This window comes from Candoia aspera, chromosome 1, assembly GCF_035149785.1.
Source record: "Candoia aspera isolate rCanAsp1 chromosome 1, rCanAsp1.hap2, whole genome shotgun sequence".
In the NCBI taxonomy this organism is placed as follows: domain Eukaryota; kingdom Metazoa; phylum Chordata; class Lepidosauria; order Squamata; family Boidae; genus Candoia; species Candoia aspera.
The window spans coordinates 97,497,573-97,517,514 of record NC_086153.1 but is presented as its reverse complement, the minus strand read 5'-3'; the positions used below and the strand labels follow the sequence as shown (position 1 = coordinate 97,517,514).

General features: G+C 39.0%; 1 protein-coding gene across 1 annotated transcript in view; it reads left to right on the top strand.

The window, feature by feature from the left end:
- The first annotated feature begins 2,231 nt into the window (after positions 1-2,231).
- The window catches only part of RNF217 (ring finger protein 217), a 41,610-nt gene continuing 23,899 nt past the window's right edge, over positions 2,232-19,942 (top strand). Inside the window, exon 1 of the mRNA XM_063310490.1 lies at positions 2,232-3,031. Coding sequence (XP_063166560.1) covers positions 2,438-3,031 — 594 coding nt within the window. The 5' untranslated portion in view covers positions 2,232-2,437. The remainder of the gene's footprint in view (positions 3,032-19,942) is intronic.

The window sequence follows — 19,942 nt, the reverse complement described above, 5'->3', positions numbered from 1 at the left end:
CTTAGGTTGTTGGAAGAGAGTGTTTGTTATGCAGAGTGAATTGTCTTGGCAAAATTCTATCAGCCTATGTCCTGCTTCATTTTGTTCTCCCAGGCCATACTTACCTGTAATTCGAGGTGTCATTTGACAGTAAAAAAAGATGGCAACCAACACAAATACAATCTTCTTCAATATGGATTAAACATTAATAATGTCCGGGTAGTGAGAGACTAAGTAAAACTAGTCAGGCACTATACCCAGGCCCACAACTAGGGTCTGTATCACACGGGGCAAACATGGATTCTGCGCCCCCCCTCATAGGTTGGTGAGGGAGGATTTTGTCAGTTTGGTGGTGCCCAGGGCACATGCCGTGCTTCCCCCCTCCCCAGTTGTGGCCCTGACTACACCAAACTATAACATACCTCGTTCTGACTTAGCATATTATGTGAATCCAGAAGGTGCAGGTTATAAACCATGGTTTATGGCTGTTGTGTGAAACAGAATATGATTGTCCAAGAAACTTGAATGAAACAAGAATATGCATTCGTGGAGTAACGCACGTATACAATGACTGAACTGCAGGGATGGAAGTTCTTATCTCTTTTATAGGGCACTTCAGCCATAAGATCTTTTACATACACAGGTCCAAATGAAATTTGAATGGGATTCTAACAGAAGCATGGAATTTGAAGATGCAACATGTTTACTTATGTTGAGGATACTGTCCCCAAAATAAATGTGTTCTTCTCAAAATTGTTCTGTGACACCTGCTCAGTATATATATACTTTATTGAAATTAATATAAAATGTATAGATTTTAACATAAAAACTCTCAGAGAAATGTTTGTTGCTGAAAATGCACTTCTGGAATTCTGCAGTAAGCAAGAGGTTTATGGAGCCATCAAAAGCATTATTACTGAGTAAGACTTCATGCTAATTGATTCCGATCTCTGTGTGCTTCTGGCTTTCTGCACAGCATTAAACCAGTTGTGAATAAGCCTACCCTTTAGCTATTGCACAATAAAATAAAAATGGAGGAGAGCTTGGGGATGTCTGGTGAGAAACCATGGGCAAGCAAGACGAAGTATTGCATGGCAGAATGCTTTGGCTTCAAATTCAAGCCAGCTATGCTACTTTCCTCTAGGACAGTGTTTCTCAACCTTAGCAGCTTGAAGATGGGTGGACTATGCTGGCTATGGAATTCTGGGAGTTGAAGTCCACACATTTTTAAGTTGCCAAGGTTGAGAAACACTGCTCCAGGATGTTCCTGCTTGCCCAGTTCTTTCTTTTTTTCAACTGACAAAGTTCTATGGCTACCAAACATTTGTGTTTATAATGTAACTGGTATGCTTAAATTTTTATTACACATAATAATATAGCATATTTTATTATATCTTTAGTTATAACGTAACTTATTTCCAGCCAGTATAACTTTTCTTACCATCTTATCCTGAATCAAGTTTTTTTTTTTTTTGCTATAGAGCTCAGCATTTCCCAGTTTGTCTTCTGCTCTTTTCCTGACTCTCCTAAGACATAGCAGTTCTGTTGTCTAATTTCTTTTGTTTGCTGAACTGATCCTGACTTGAAGTGACCTTATTTTTCTGTTCTTGGTAATATACAAGGAACACAACAGTTTACAAGAGAAATTTTCTCTTTACAGAGAGAAAGCTAGACAAAACCACGAATGAGATCCCAGAAAGGAATGAAATTGAAAAAGCTTGTCTTACCACCCCTTGGCTAATCAAAATCAGCTCTACAATCGGTGAGGAATATGCAAATATAGTACAAATACCACGCCCTACAATTCAGTTTAGTAACCACTTTGACCCCACCTCCCCTCGCACTTCGATTAAGCGTGCATAACTTCAAGAGTCTGAAAACTAAGCTAAGAAAAAGAGGCGGGCTCAGGGACACTAAGGCTTTTTCATCCTTTCCAAAAAAAAAAAAAACTTTCGGAAAAAGGAGTCTAGGCTACACAATTCCATTCATACACACAATCGACTAGAAAGGTTATTATTATTATTATTATTATTATTTATTATTCATTAGATTTATATTATCGCCCCTCTCCCCCCAATGGATGATGATGATGATGATTGGAATGGGGAAGAGAGAAGAAAAATGGTAGAAGCGTCAGCGAGGTGGACATAGCCCAACACAGACGAAGGTAGGTACAATAATGCGGAGCAGTGTGTTCGTGCGCGCGCGGCGCGGGGCGGAGCTACTCCTCTGAACTCGGCAAGTCGAGCAGGAGGAGGCGGGCCCGTGACGGGGCGTCGGGCCCTCCGCGCGGAGAGCCGCGAGCAGCTGCTCCTCCTGGCTCCCTTCGCAGTGGTTCTGACCGGTACGAGGTCGTCTCGTGAAGGAGTTTTCTCGTGGTTTGGGTGTAAAGGCTAGTTTCGGCTCGGGAGCTGGATGGGAAGCAGCCACAGCGAGGGAGGCTGCAGGGGCGGCGGGCATGGGGGAGCGCCTTAGCACGGGGAGCTCCCCGCCGGAGCCAGACGGAACCGCCCCCGAGCCGCGTCTTCCAGGCGCGGAGACTCAGCCTCCGCTGCCCACAGTCAGTGGAAGGACACCAAGGCCACAGCAAGAGGACGATGCCGGACCGCCGCCTGCTGAACCGCAAGGCCAGGAAGCCGGCGGCGGCGGCGGGGCTCCTTTGGAGGAGGGTGCAGGCTCGGAAGCGCGAAGTAGCAACAGCTGCCGGCTTCCTTTGAGGCCCGTCTCCTGTGCGGAGAGCGACCAGTCCCGCCTCGGCCCGCCTGCCTCTCCAAGTCCGGGAGATGGCCGACAAGAGGACCCCCTTCCCGCCGTCTCGCCGCCCTCCCAGCCAAGTGAAGCGGGAGCTGGAGGAAAAGACACCCCTCCCGGGAACATCGAGGTCGACCTGTACCTTCTGCCCGAATCTTTCTCCGGGCTGATCTCTGGGGACTTCGGGCCCCTCCTGGTGCTGCCTTGCCGCGTCTGCCTGGAGGAGAAGTCCCTGAAGCCACTACCGTGTTGCAAGAAGCCAGTTTGCGAAGTGTGCCTCAAGCGCTATCTCAGCTCGCAAGTGGGTACAGCTTTTGCGCAGTTGTCCTTGGCCTGCCCTTCTCTCCCTTTCCCCAAAGTGGCGGGGGGATGCCCTCCCCGTCCCCAAGGGCCCTCCGGCGTGTGGTCTACGTCGCGAGGGTCTCCCTTGTTTGCCTCCTATGGCGACCCCGAGTTGACCATTCTCCTGTCTGCTGCGGGCGGCTGCCTTTAGGAAGCGGCGCGGGGAGCTGTAAAATCCGTGCTGGGATTAGTGCTTGGCACATGTGCAGAGTTCTTTCCTCGGAGTCCTGAAAACCTATAATCCACCCCACCCACACTCATATTAAGGGGATGAAGCTTCACGACTAGCTTCCAGCCAGGAAGACCTGACTTGATTGTTCTCCTAGGTCTTAGATTCCCCTCCTCTTGTTTTCCTTTTTCATGTGTGAATGTAGGGCTGCTCAAATATGGAATGTCCCTCCTTTTTATGTTCTTCCTGAACGAATACCTAAATTCTTTTCTTGTTATCTTCCACATGGTATAGTATCACCTTTTCTAGGACTCCCCCTCCTCTATTTCCTGTTCAATACACACCCTGTATTCTTCCTTTTCTCCACTATTTCCTGCCTCCCTTTCTGTTCTTCCTTTCTCCTCTGATTTCTCTTTGCTCCATTTCACAAAACTTCTGAGGGGAAAAAATACCATGTATTTTTCCCTTCCCCTAAAAGACACAAATGTTATGTTTGGGGGGGAGAGAGTGGTGATTAATGTCAGCTGACTGTTTACCAGTGGTAGAGGCCATTGAAGGCAATGCAGCTCTTTACAAAATGTTTCCTACAGCTAGGTTGGGCCAGATCCAGTTAGTACATGAATGGGAGACATGGAGTGGAATAAATAGAGTTTGTGTATGTGGAAACATCCTTGAAGAAGGTAACAGCAAATTCTTCTGTGTTGTGGAGAAAGCTACATGGACTTAGCCATGTAGTCACCAAGAATCAAGCTCAACTTGGAAGGAGACTTTAATTGTACTTTACTTAGTACTGTAGGAAATGGCATATGGTATCTGGCATTTTCTTCTGAATAAACTTTTTCTTTTTCTCTTAGTACCAAATAATCCATTGCTGTTCTAATGCTTGGGCTTTGTTCATATAACTGCAGCTTCTCCTATGGAACAAACCCTGCCCCACCCTGCAATTATTCTTTTTTTTTTCTAATGTTACCTACACTCTGTGTTGTGCTTTGATTCTTCTCTCCCAAGGACTGCCTTCACAAGAGCTCTTTTTTGCATTTCTTTGGGCTAAAATCAGTGCAGGAATATAAAAAAAAAGATATAGACTTATTGCTCTGTGAGGGGGAAAAAAACCAGTATGTTACAGTAGGACAGTATATGAGAAAGCTTTTCAGTTTTTTCAAAACTGTTCAAGCTATTTTAGAAAAACAGGGTGCAAGAGTAAAGGAGTTGAGCACAATTGTAGGAGCAGTCTGAAGTTTGTGTTCTCTAATGCTAGCTTACTTATCAACAAGTGTTTCTACATGTTGCTGACATTTTCACTTGGTTTTTTTCTTTACATGATATTTGACAATATTCCCCATAATTTTTACAAGAGAGATTGGCTGGGTTCATACCTCACTCTAAGCCAAAGTTTGTTTTAAGTGTAGTTTTCTGAGTTAAGTTCATACATTCTGCTAAGCCATAAACCATGTTTTGCAAATGGATTACACAGTGTAAATCAAAATGAAACAAGCCATGTTATGATTTAGTATTGTGTAAACCTAGGTAATTGTAGTTTCTTTAACAAGCTGTGACTTAAGATATGTGAACCAGGTCAGTAATTGACTTTCTAGTTTAAAACTTAGAAGTTGAGTTTTAATTGGATACACAGCTTAGATGTAAGTTTAACCAAGAAACTCTTTTTATGCTGTGGAATAGCTGTTTAAGGTCTGTTGTAAATATTTTTCTATTCATATTGAATGTTTAAAGACCAAAGTGATCTTTTCTATCTATTTATAAATGTATTTAAAGCTTTTATACTTGGCTGTTCAGCTGAAAATATTCCTAGAACAGATTACAATTATCAGAAATAAAAGAATCTTCAGACAAAATATAGAAGCAAAAAAGGGGTAAGAGAGAAGAGAAAAACTCATTTTTATACGAACAACCCTATGACATAGGAGCAGGCTATGCAAGAGTGATGTGGCTAAGTGATCTAATATAATCGATAAAGATGTTGAACCCTATCTGTTCATATTTATATCAAAGATCTAATGCACTACAGGAGTTTTATCTCCATTATTGACATAAAAGCTGTTTTCTTTATGACTAATTTATTCTTTTTATTGTACAGCTTGATAGAAAATTCAGGTCTTTCAGGATAGGTGGAATGTTGACTTGCTGATAGTGTCTACTGATAGGCACACTTCCTCATTTTATTCTATAGAATTTCTCAGTATGTCCAGGCAGTTATTTTACCTCTCTCTGTTTTTGTAGAGGCTGAGGGAACTGGGCAATTTTGAGACACTAGTGACATTATTCCAAGCAATTAATCAGGAGGCAGGGTACTTTTATCTAGAAAAACCTCATATTTGGATTTGACTTTAAACAGATACAAACATATGAATTATAAAAAAGGCTTTAATTTCATAGTGGATTTTTTTTGTACACAATGGAAAAATAGTTTTTGTATGCTTGTATAATTTAGTTGTATGTATAACTGTACTCCTGGCACTTAATAAGTTCATGTGTTGAAGGAAAAAGTAGTACATGACATGACTGTAATCTTCTAAGAGCTTCATATTTATTCCTTCAATAATCTTACAACATCACCTGTGAATAGGTCAGTGTTACATTGTATATCATTTGTGACTTTCTTTGTTCTAGAAAGTACACAGTGGTATTTATTATAATCCAGCAAACACAGTGAAATACAATTTTAAGTTACTAATTGGGGAGAGGGGATATCTGTTATTGATGGTCAATTAAATATACAGTAGAAGCTTATATCACTGTGTGGAACTAGGTGTGAAGATGCTGATTTTAGCTAGGTATCAAGCTTTCATTCACTCCAAATCATAATCATATGGGTCTTTATTCCAAAAATATTGAATTGAATTGAATAGGATTGCATATTCTATTGCATCAGAAGTGGCAAACAATTTATTTCTCTTGAAGGTGCTTAACTTCAGAGGCAGTCTGTTGGAATGACATATCTGAATTGATCACTTGAAGACATTTTTGAAATTGGGCTGGGGCTTGAAGTAGTTTTGACTACTAGAAGCACTGAATTAAGGGAATAGTGACACACACTGACACTATTTCATACAATTGGGGTAATGGGTTTTCACCTTGCAAAATTCTGAACAAATGTTTGTTTAATGGGTTAAAATACTAAATAAGTAAAGAAAAGGATTTCTTAAACAAAATGTCAAAAACATCATGTGCAAGAGTTTCCTTTGCTGTATGTAGCCCCTGTCTTGGCTTTCTTGTATTGTACAGAACACACCATACAAATGTATGTTATATTAGGTGGGATAAGGCTGTGCATATAAAGCAACTGGTTCTTTGACTTATTTTTGATACACAGAATTGTGGCAGTTCCCTCAGCATAGCTTGGCCAGGAAATAGGAAATATTTTGCATGATAACATTATATAAGGAGTATACTTCAAAACATGGGTTGGTCATGTGCTGTCTTGAACCAAGTAATAGGAAATAACTGGACTGTACAGGGCAATAAGGGAGGAGACAGCACACAAAGCCATAATGTTTGTTTGGTTTGGGTATAAGCATTTTGTGTGTAACCAGCTATTATAGTGTTTGGCAGCCTTAAGACAATGTGTGAAACCAGGCAGTTGTGATATTTTTCAATAAAATACAGTTAAACAAACCATAGCTTAATCTAACATGTGAACCTAGCCAGTGCCTGTAATGGATTGTATGCCTTAGATATAATGCCTGAACAAGGAATGGATGTTATGGCAAGAATATTCTTAATTTTTTCTTTAGATATTTCTGGTGAATCTAAACTATGAGTAATTCTTATAGCTACCTCAGTCTTCAGGATTATGTCAAGTGATGGGGGAAATTGTTCAACTCTGTTTGGCGAACATTTTCATGCTTTAATCAAATTTTGTAAGATTCTCAAATCTCTGGAAAGAGATTTCCCTTTCCTGTTCTGCTGCTGACCAATTATTGTGTCACATTTGTGTGTGTGTGCATGCACACACAAATGCACTTAGACACACTTTGTTTAATAATGATAGGCTTAACCCTTCCAATTATGCACATTTTTAATATATTTTTTATTGTAGTTCCACTAGGCCAGAGTAACAACAAATCTGTACAGAACACTCCTCCCTATATTAAAATTTGAACTGAATATTTATTATATAATTCCTTGTACATAATGTGTTATGCTTGATCCATTATGTTGCATGTTGTTTTACAGAACACAGTTTACTCCCAAGTGGCTTATAATTTCAAATATAGGTGCTGTTGGCAGATTGCTGGGAAAGCCTTTGGCCCAGGAGAGATCAGAAAAGTCACACACCAGGCATTTCTATAAAAATAATTTATTTACAGAAAGCAAAAACGAAAGCAAAAAACATATTTAAAGGACTTGGCTCTCATTGAGAGCTACCTGGCTTGCTACATGCCAGCAGAGAAGAGAAAGGGGGAACTGAAACAAGTCCGGACAGGTTCCTCCCCCCAGGTGCAATAATTAACATTCGAAAAGGGGGCAGTTGAATTCAACCTCTGCACCCGCCAAAATGATTAGATACAATAGCACCTTAATCTGTTAGTAGGAAAACCATTAACAGGTGCAAAGAATATCAATATCAACTTTAAAAGAAACTTTATTCATATTTAAATGTATTAAAAAATGTATAGTGCGTTCTGCTAATACACTGAAAGAACAGTAATACACCACTGTAGTCCTGGCCTGTACTCTCAGACAGATAATGAGCAGCTGGAGATACAAGCCTGTGGGCAAAAATAGGCATCATTTTGAGTAACTAAATTGAGTCACATTTTCAGCAGAATTTTTCCAGTCAGTTATTAACTGGACTTTATTTTTCATCAAATTCTTTGTGTGTAGGACTCAGGTGATGATAAAAAATGTATCTGGCAGTAAAAAAATGTATCTGGCCTTTTCAATTTCCAGCAGTAGGTATGAAGTGTTTTCTTGCTGATTTGAGCTTTCTTTCTCTTACCAAGTTCTAGATTATAGTCCTTTAGGCCATGGGATTGAGTTGTCTCTGGAGTCACCCAATTCATGGGTGTTTCATGAATTGCTGTTGTTTGTGTGTTGTTTTCTGTTGTTTCTTTGTTTTTAAATGTTTTTAACAATTTGTAAACTGCCCAGAGTCACTGGGAGTCAGACATCATATAAACTTAAGTTGTTGTTGTAGTTGTTGTTGTTATTTCTGGGTGCTGCTTTAAGGCAAGAAGAACAACTGGCCGTACTTAACAAGTGAGCTTCAGGGCTGATGGGGATTCCATCCAGTGCAAGAAAAATTGGAGGATCATTATCTAAAATAATCCAGTGGTGATGTGTGGTTTCCAGAGCCACTTGAGTTTTCTGAAGCTATTAATGGCATTTCTACTGAGGCATTAATTGCCTTCTGAAATAGGAAGGGCAACAGTGGCGTTAGATGAAATTGTACCTGAATGGCCTCTCCTGGTTTCCCATTTTGGGACATCTCCTAGTTTCCCATTCTGTTGGTTTTCTGAGAAACTCAAAGAGATGAATTAAATAAAAGAATGCCTAGAGTACTATGGGTGTAACCCAAAGAACTAATCTGACAGGACATGTGTAAGAGTTCATATTTGGGCTTACACTATGGTGATAAGAGCAGTAAAACATCAGTATTTGTCTGCTGTTGCTGTGTCTACAAAGTGCCATCCAATGGCCCTTTCTAAAATGACCCAGACTCTGCTAGGAAAGGATGGGCAGGAAGATTGTCTGGCAGGCCATTGTGAGGAATTTTCTAGGCATTTGGAGGACAAATTCACTTGGATCTGCTTGGAGTTAAGTGCCAACTGGGCAAGTCCAGAGGAAGTGACTGAGATTTCATCTTACCAGGTTTTATCTTTGAGGAATTTGATCCTGTAATGCCTGAGGAAGTGGACAAGGTTCTCTGCAGCATCAACTTTCCACATGTCTGGATCTCTGCCCTTCCTGGTTGGTGAAGGCTTCTGGGGAGGTGATAGAGCCCTAAGCTGGGGTGGTGATAAACGCATTGTTGAGAGGAGGGGTGCAGTCATCCTCCCTAGCAGTAGGTGCTTCCTCAGGAAGTCATTGTACTACATGGACATTCTGGAAAATTGTGGACCAGGTTTCAACCTTCCCTTTTTGGGTAAGGTGGTTGGGATAGTGATGAGGCTGCAACTTTAGAGGGCCCTAGAGGAAGCAGATTATCTGGACCCATTTCAGTCAGATTTAGGCATGGGCACAGTACAGAGATGGCATTGTTTGCATTGTGGATAATCTCTGATAAAACGGGTAGGGAAAATGTGATCCTCCTAGTGCTGCTTGATCTCTTGTTGGCCATCAGTACTATCAGTTATGGTATCCTTCTGGCTTGCCCCCAAGGATTGCAAGTGGGAGGCACTATTCCACAGTAATTCCTACAGGGCTGGTTCCAGTTGGTGGTGATGGGGGGAGGAAGTTCTAGGCTCCTCAGTTATGGAGTCATTCTTCAGCATGGGATTAGGTATCTTCAATATGCAACAATAACCATCATTATTGTTGCTATTATTATTATTAGATTTATATCCTGCCTTTATTTTGTATAACTTGACCCTGGGTCAAACAGGTGATGCCACTGAAGTGCTGTGCAGATGCCTGCAGGCTATTTGGGTCTGGACAGAGAGAAATAGGTTGAAGCTTAATCCCAACAGGATGGCGTGGCTCTGGATTTGTAAGCCATTCAACTCCAGAACAGTTCCCACACTAGTTCTGGACTGGGTTGGTCTCTCCTGTACTGAACTGACTCATAACTTGGAAGTCCTCCTGGATACACTGCTCCTGCTTGAGGAACAGGTGGCAACTGTGGGCAGGAAAGCCTTTGCACAGCTTCATCTGGTGCAAAGGCTTCATTCACAGTCACTTGAGCCATAGTCATCTCTCAATTGGACTATTGCAATGGGCTGTACTTGGGCTACACTTGAAGAGCATTCAGAAGCTACAGATGGCCTAGAATGTAGTGGTCTGAGTAATTATGGGCAAGCTCATTCTGCATTCCCTTAATGAATGCTATCTGCAAGAGCAGTGAACCGATGTGTTTTTTAGCTGTAGCTCCTCCTGTGGAACAGCTTTGTCTTGGACATTCAAATGACACCTTTCCTTTTGGCATTTCAGGAAGTCTATCAAGACCTGGCTAGTTAAACTGATTATGTTTTCCCTTGAGCTATTAAAGTTAATTGTGGCTTGTTGATTGTATTTTATTCCTAGCTTTTATCTGAGGAAACCAGTTCATTCTGTCAAGGTAGGGCCTGTCCATGATCCAAGGATGATTATGGTTATGTCCCCAGAATAATAAGGCAACTGAAATGGAGTTTGTTTCATACATTAAGTCTGAAATAAGTTGCTTGGTATTTAAATTTCAGTGTGTTAACTTTTTTGTCAAATAAGTTTCAGTTACTGAAATGATGCAGTATGTGTTCTTAAATACTCACTTTGGAAGAATTCTTAATTGTACAGGAGTGAAAATGTTTCATGTTTAATGATAGATGAACATTTCATGATTTCAATTCCTATATTAAAATGTTTTGTATATGAAGAACATTTGGGAAAGATACTCAGTTTGCTGCAGAACAGTTTAATGTTTTGGGATAAAGATGTGGGAAGGAAAGCTCTTTACAAATTTTGAATTAAGAACTTTACAGATTTCACTTTTACATTAACTTATAGTATAATAAACAGTATTAAGGTTTTATATCTCAAGCTTTGAAGCAAATTAAATTTTAATTGAATTCTAGACAACAGTGCTATTCCAAGATTGGGTTCTTTAAGCTATGAAAATGTACTAAATGAGAAGTATTTTGTTATTAATCATTTATGCTGTGCTAAGTAAAATAACATATGCGTCATTTGTAGATATTTATATACTTCGAAGGAGTAGATGATAAGATTGGAAGAGATATTTTCTGTTTCAAAATCATTTTTCAATGCAACATTAAGTAGACTTAAAAAGGCAAAACAAATTAAAGTTGGTATTCAAGTAATTTTGATATTCATAGGCACATTCTTTAGGTTTTCCATGGAAACAAAATTCCTAAAGATAAAATGATAAAATTGTTGAAGCACAAATAAAATTATTTTGTTGCACCTGCAAGAACTGTTTTAACTGAAAGGATGTTTTGTTTCTTGAGAAACTGGACACCAGGGAATCCTAGCACAAGAAACATTCAGATTGTGGTGACTCACTGTCTTTTAGCACTAATTTATATACTGCTGGTTGAATTAATTTACATTGCACTCAAATTTTAAGTACAGCTCATATTATTACGACCTTCCCCAACCCATAACCTTCCAGTTGTATTGTGATTGCCATGTTACCTGGGAATTGCAACTCCAACACAATAAAGCATGCTTTACTGATGAATGCTGCCTTTATCTACATATTCATTGATTTCTGTAACTTACTGCTTCCACACTTGTTTGCTCAAGTTATTAGATTACTGTATTAATATTAAGCTGGGTATAAAGTATTAGTAAAATGTAAACATTCATTACTCCCTTTTGACTGATTACCTGGCAATTCTAGCTGTGGGACCTGATGCATTCCTCTCTAAATGCTATAATGTGAAGCAAAAATGCACATTCAGATATCCCTGGGGCTCTGTATGGGTCCCAAAAGGTTGGCTGTGGGCCCCAGAGCCCTTCCAAAGTTGTTACCAAACTGCATTTTTTAATGAAATAAAATGAGAACTATAAAACGCAGCAGGAATAACCCTACACTTAAATTAAATCAAATCAAATCAAAATTCTAATTCTAATTCTAATTCTAAATTAAATAATATTTTTATCTTGGTCCTAGTTTTGGAACGTGACCCCTGGACACGTTTCCAAGATTAATATGATCCTTAGCCCCAAAGACCTGTGTACCCCAGATGTTAAATGAATCTACCTAAATATTAGTGTGAACTTTCAATACATTTTGGTATGCTGGCATAATACTGTCGCTGTCTATCCGTTCAGTTGTGTCTGACTCTCGGTCACTTTGTGGATCAATGCTTTCCATGCTTTCTATCTCTTACAGCTTCCTTTAGTTCCATCAAAGTAATTCCAGTGTCCCTTCTGATGGTGTCAAGCCAGTGAGTCCTAGGGCGGCCCCTTCTTCTTTTACCACTGACCAATCCCAGCATAATTGTCTTTTTGAGTGAGCCGGCTCTCATAACATGAATGAAGTATGACAGTTTTTGTTTGGTGATCTTGGCTTCCAGGGTTATTTTTGGTTTGACTCTGTCTAGGACTTCCTTGTTGGTAATCTTCGCTGTCCATGAGATGTGTAGTAGTCATCTCAAGCACCACAATTTGAATGCATCTATCTTTCTCCTATCTGCCTTCCTCAAAGTCCAAAAGTCACAACCATACGTAGCTATTGGAAATATGATCGTATTAACTAGTCTGCATTTGGTTGGGAGGCTGATATCTTTATTCTTCCAGATGTTATTTATACTGGTCGTTGCTGTTCTTCCAAGTGCTATATGGCTTCTTATCTCTGGGCTGCAGTCACCCTTTTGATCAATTTTAGAGCCAAGGAAGTTAAACTCCTTTACTGCTTCAATTACCTTGTTGTTGATCTTAACACTGACTTGCATGTTCTCTGTCATTGTCATTATCTTTGTTTTCTTGGTGTTAAGGTGCAATCCACGTTTTTTCACTTTAATCTTTGACTATTAGGATTAGCCTTTCTAGATCTTCTTTACTTTCTGCCAGCAGTGTTGTATCATCTGCATAACAAAGGTTGTTGATGTTCCTACTGCCAATTTTTACCCCAATATTAGATTCTTCCAGATGTGCCTTTCTCATAACCACTTCTCTGTACATGTTGAATAATGAAGGTGATAGCATACAACTCTGACGAGTGCCATAATAGATAGTGGCATAATACATAGTTCTCTAAATATTGCAGGGCAATTATTTTGTTGCAAGTGTTTAGTTAGCAGTATACTTGCTGTTAAATAGTATACAGATAGTTTTCTCTAAACTCAGCTCTATATACACAATAAATAGTGGATAGCAGAGAAGTCTCCCTCCAGTTGCTCATGATTCCTCTTTTTTAAGATTTTGAGACAGGTATTATTTTTTGCTTCTGAAATATCAAGTGGATACTTAAAATAATTATGCAGTGTGTAAGTAGAACCTCCATATGGTGCTGTTTCGTATAATATATTATGGTACCTTTAAACTTTAGTTTACTCTTCAAGTAATTTATACTTGTATTAAAAATGCATGACTGAATATTCTGAGCATTTACCTCTCAATTCACGCTCCTTGAAATGTGATCAGGAAATCATTTCCATTCATAGCATGATAATGATGATGTAATCAGATAAAAAGCCTATTTATGCAACAGTAGTGAACAGCCAGATACCTATGAGAAGTCAAAGCAAGACATGAGTTCTACAGTATCTTTCAATTAACATTCCCAGCAACTAACATTAGGAGCACATTGCCTCTGATCATAAAAAAAGTAACATATAATGGTAATACTGCTCGTCATTTATCCTTTGTGGATTTATTGAATCTTCTTTTAGTTCAAGAATTACAGCAAATTCACAAATAGAAATACTACAGAATTTTTTTCTTAATCACGGACCATTTCAATAATCCATGGAACTTGTTGAAACTAAGCAATTCTGGAATCAGATCAGGACCTCCAATGAGTTCCACTACGCAAACAGAAAAAAGATGACAGTACTATTGTTGGTTTAGATTTTAGCTACATTTCTGCATGAAAGTTTAGAATAAGGGATTAGATAAATAATGGAAATTCATTTCAGGCAGCTTTCCTCAAGATTGTGTTGTTCAGCTGTAATGGAATTCAACTCCCACTATCCTCAGACAGCAGTTTGTAGATTTAACACATGTGGAAGGCACCAGGCTGGAAAACTTCATTTTAGATGAGAGTAATCTTCAAAATTTGAAATATTGTTCCAACTTCACTGACATTCTTGAGTCCAAGTTATAGAACTAATTCTTACCTTCAGATCTTAAATGGATTTGGGCCAGTACATTTTAAGAATATCCAGTTTTACTTTTTAGATCAGGTTTGCAGACCATGCTCAGTATCATCCTGCTGCTTGAAGTTTGGCAGGAGACACAGACTCCAAAAAGGTAACATTCCTGACTCTGTCACAGGTTAATATAGTAATTGCTGAAGCATGGCTCTTCCAAAAGCTATTGTGATTACATAATTTCAAAATATCCAGAGTTAAATCAAAGATGTACAACTTCTCGAGGTTCAGGTTTTCACTTGGCCTTTGACTGCCATGCTGGGTCACACTCTAGAAAGTAGTGAGTGGTGCTAGGATAAAATACACAATATATAAAGTGAAATATTAGGGCTGTGCAGTGTTTCAGTTTCACTTTGGAAAAGGTGCTTTGACACACGCAGGACTGCAAATACAGCCCATGTCTGGGCATCGTTAAAGCAGCATCTGTTTACAAGATTGTACAGCTGTAGCAGAAGCCTCCCTCTAGCAGCTGTGCAATCCTGGAAAATCAGCACATCTGCTTTAATGAGATACAGACAGTTGTTATATTTGCATGTGTGTGAATTATCTTCTGAACTGATCCCCAAATACTGCAGAGCCCTATAACATATAATTAGCATAATTATTTAATATAATTATTTTGTGGTGCTGTCACATTAAAAATTACATTTTAATAGTGACATTTGAAGTCTCTGGGTGCTGCACCTAAAGCTTTGGAGGCCACATGCTGATTTAAATCAACAATTTTAAATTAGGAAGAAACTAGGCCAATTTAAAACAAGTTCTTGCTGATGTGATACATGTACTTTCTATACAATTCTGCAAACCTAATCACTAAACCAAATTAATTTACAGCTAAATAGTTGTTTACTATTGATACAATGTTATAGTGGTGAGCAGTCTTTGCACCTTTGTTTCATACCAAACTCACAATGCATGCTTTTTTAAACTTAAGGAGCAATGGCTTTAAAGGTTTCATAACTAGATTTGGAAGTTAAGATTGATAGGAGCTAGTGCCCTGCACAATCTTACATTTTTTCTTTCTAATGCTGCTAATTTCTGCTACTCTCTGGCCTGACCCAGGATCAAAATAAAGCAATAGTTCCTATGACTGATAAGTTGAAATAAGATCTGCCTTTTATTGAGCCTCTTTTGCCATTTATTTTCATCAGGTCAAAATGAAACACTGATGTATGGTAATTGAAGTATAAATACTTGTATTAGAATAAATGAATGCTTGGTTATTCATTTATATAAAAAAGCTTCCATTAATTCAGAGTATCTCATAAAACAACAGTTGAGTAAGACTAAAATGTAGAGATCATTTAACATGAATATATGTAATATTTGAGAATATCCTAGCTTTTTTCTCAAATTATTTTAAATTTGCCTTTTGATAATTATTTTAATTTATTATTTGCCTTAGTTGGAAGTGTGTGTGTGTGTGTGTGAGAGAGAGAAAGGTGGAATACAAATATGGTATTAACTGAAATAATGTTTTTCTTTTCCACAAATTGATTTGATACCTTCCTCTTTTGCGACTGTTTTTCTCGCCTGTTTGTTCTCATTTATTTTAATTGGTTTCAAAATGAAACACTGACATATGGTAGTTGAAGTATAAATAGGGACTACCTTAGCTTGCAAGGTCTTTCAAGCTAAGGTAGTCCCTCAGCTTGTCTATGGCTCTCAAATCTGCTCCCTTGCTAAGCTCAATTCTTGAAGCAAATATTTGTAGCTCAGGGTTGAACTGTGGAGTCCTTGGTGCTCTCTGAGCCTTGTTATTTTCTTGCAGACGTTTCATTGCCAGACTAGGCAACATCTTCAGTGCAAAGAGGGAGTGGGCCTTGCTCTCAGTTTCTACACTGGGGCTTGTCCTGCTTGTGTTGGTGGGGTGTTGTTCTCTCGTTGGGAGTTCTTTGATTGGGCTGTTGTTTGCTGCTTGGTTGATTGCCTGAGTTGATAGTTCCTTGATTAGGGTGTATTGTGCTGTTTGATGGTTCATCTGGTGTTAATCCTAGTGTTGATTTTTGCATATCTGGGTGTTGATTGCTGGCAAGGGAATGTACTGGTCTTATGGCTTTTCTATTGTCTCTTTTGAATGGTATGTAAATGTTGTTTACCTCTATGTGTCTGTTGATGGCTGCTTGGTCTGAGTGCCAGGCTTCCAGAAATTCTCTGGCATTTTTGGATTTGGCTTGGTTTAGGATGCTCACAGTTTCCCAGTTGAAACACCAACCCCATACAGAAACTGGACAACTAGGTAAAAAGAATTCTCAACAACCTCACCAAGAAAGGCCAAATTACACAAGAAAAACAGAGGTGGATGAAAAACAGTGGACCCGTCCTCCCACGTTTCTACAGACGCCCCAAGATACACAAGCCGGGCATACCACTTCGGATCCAGTATGTAGATGACACTTTTGTCATAATATGGTAAAATGATGGTAAGTTAGAAACACAAGTCTACAGGAGAGCTACCCACACCAACCAAGTGCTCCACTACCAAAATAACAATCCAACCTCCCACAAGAGAAGCTGTATAAGAAGATTATTCAGACGAGCACTTACACACTGCAGCAACCCAGAACACCAGAAAAAAGAAAAAGAACATCTACACAGCATCTTCCAACAAAATGGATACCCGCTCAACTTTATCAAAAAGTGCCTCACCACCCAACCCACTACAACCCAACCAATGGAAACTATGAAAAGGATAACACTGCCATTCATCAGAAGCATCTCAGAAATCACCAACAGACTGTTACAACCACATGGCATCACTGTAGCAGATAAACCAACTAAAACGCTTCAAAACATATTAAGCAAGCTAAAAGACCCAATAGCCCAAGAAGAAAAAACAGGAGTTATCTACAAAATATAGTGTAAGGACTGTAACAGCCACTATGTAGGACAGACAGGCAGAAGACTAGCAGAGCACATCCACAAACACCAACTAGCAGTCAGAAGACACAATGAGAACTCCTTAATCTCACAGCACATGGACAGACTCAACCATAGTTTCAACTGGGAAACTGTGAGCATCCTAAACCAAGCCAAATCCAAAAACGCCAGAGAATTCCTGGAAGCCTGGCACTCAGACCAAGCAGCCATCAACAGACACATAGAGGTAAACAACATTTACATACCATTCAAAAGAGACAATAGAAAAGCCAAAAGACAATAGAAAAGCCAAACTCCCTTGCCAGCAATCAACACCCAGATATGCAAAAATCAACACTAGGATTAACACCAGATGAACCATCAAACAGCACAATACACCCTAATCAAGGAACTATCAACTCAGGCAATCAACCAAGCAGCAAACAACAGCCCAATCAAAGAACTCCCAACGAGAGAACAACACCCCACCAACACAAGCAGGACAAGCCCCAGTGTAGAAACTGAGAGCAAGGCCCACTCCCTCTTTGCACTGAAGATGTTGCCTAGTCTGGCAATGAAGCGTCTGCAAGAAAACAACAAGGCTCAGAGAGCACCAAGGACTCCAAAGCTCAATTCTATTGAAACCATCCAGAATAAGTTTATTAGAGCCATATTGATGGTATAAAAAGTATCAGAAATGCCATCCTATGGGTAGAAATAGTGATAGTTTCATTGGATGCCAGAGCATGGTTCCTTCTTCTTACCTTCTGGCTAAAGTTAATTATGTTGCCTATAGGTTTAGCCCCATTAATATTTAGAGATCATTTTAAGTCATCTTGGCTAAAAAAAGCCTTAGATAAAATTCAGTTGCTGGGCTTCTCTATGGAAAGTCTGTGCTCATTAGGATTTGATAATGCTAGAACCGCCCTGAAACAACGAATTTGAGATATAGATCTCCAAACAAATTTAAGTAAGGTGCTACACCCCAATATCTGTCATTTTCTTCCAGAGGGGTTCATTCCAGCTTATCTATCATCTATCACAATTTTGAAATTTCATAAAGCTTTCACTTTAGCTAGGCTAGATGCACTGCCCTCAGCAGTCCTTTTTGGATGTTTTAAGGGTACTCCTATGCACCTTCGACTATGCCATGTGGTGATGGCTCAATAGAAACCCTAAGCCATATGTTGTTATATTGTTCCCTCTATAAGGATTATAGACAGATCCTTATATATCCATTATTGAAGAAATTTCCAGGCAGGGAGAGTGACTTCTATCTAATGTTACTTCTTTCGGACAAGGACTCAAAAATATCCTCCCAGGTTGCCCAGTTTTGTGCTACCATCTGCACAAAATGCTGCACCATCACTTAGATTTTGAATTTCTTAACGTATTTTATTTCAATTCATTTTAGTATTTTCATTCTTATTTAATTTGGGATTGTAGTATATTAATTGCATATATATGTATGTGTGTGTGTGTGTGTATTAATGTAAGATTGCTGCTATTGTATAGTTTTATTGTGTCTGGCCTTAGGGCTGTAATAAACATGATGACGATGATGATGATGATATTAGAATAACTGAAAGATCCTAAAAGAAAGATGTTTAGGCTTCAGGCTGGGTTACTTGTGAAACCATCTCTCCCCAGTTGAATCTACCCTACCTGCAGGAGAGGGAGGCTCCAGGTCCTGTTCATCAGGGAATGTCATCTGGTGGGATCCAGGAAGAGAGCTGTTTATGTTGTGGTGTCTGCTCTTCAGAACATCATTCCCCCAGAGATCAGACTTACCCTGACCCTGCTGGCCTTTCGTAAGACCCTGAAGAAAGGTTTTGTCATCAAGCCTGAGGGCCTGGATATATGGTTGAGCCCATATCATGGTTAGGTTACTTGTTGGTTGGTTTTTCTTGGCTGCTATATATATGATTTATAATTTTGTTATATTGTTTTGTTTTACGTATTGTTAGCCACCCCGACTCATGAATTTGAGATGGACAGCCATATAAATTCAATAAATAAATGTCTGTTATATCTACAGTGGTAGTTTCTGTGAAACATGAACTAAATGAACATGACTTGTTAGGCTTACAACCATTATCTAAACAGAATGTATATTCCATAAGAAACACATTGCTTTTTAAAGATCTGCAGTAAAATAAGATTGAAAAAGAAGACTGCTTTAATTTAAAATTGTGTCTTAAAGGAAATGCCTGAAAAAATAAAATCTACTGCTTACGCTGTAGATGCTTTCTCTGTACTTGATTCATCTAGCTTTCGCTGTTACATAGTGGAGATTAATTTATCTAGGTAACTGATAATTCTTGAGTTTTTAAAAAAATTTAAAATCTGCAAACTTGAAAGATAAAAAGACCTTTAAACAGTTACAACAACTAATATAAAGATGTGTAAATGAAATGCATTCAGAATTGTGACTTTTAAAAAAAAAAAAACTCTCTTCTACCATCACTAAGTGATAATAGAAGAGAGATAGAGGTTGTCCTTAGATGTTGATGAACTACGTCTCCCCACATTCCCTAAGCATTTGATTGTGTTGCTGGGCTGTCTGAGTTAAACAACTTCTGGATGCTAGAAGACATGTCTTTTTATTCCTACATAAGGGTGTTAAATGGATTCTAGTGTTTTTCTCTTCGTTTTGTAAATACAGCTTGTATATATTTTACACACAGTAAAATTGTTACTACATTAAAGCTATTGCCTTATACCAGGTAGTCCTTGCTTAACAACCATAATTGGGACAGCAAGTATGTCACTAAGCAATGCAGTCATTAAGCAAGACATCACATGACTTGCAATTTTATTGCTGGCTTCCTCATTGACTTTGCTTGTC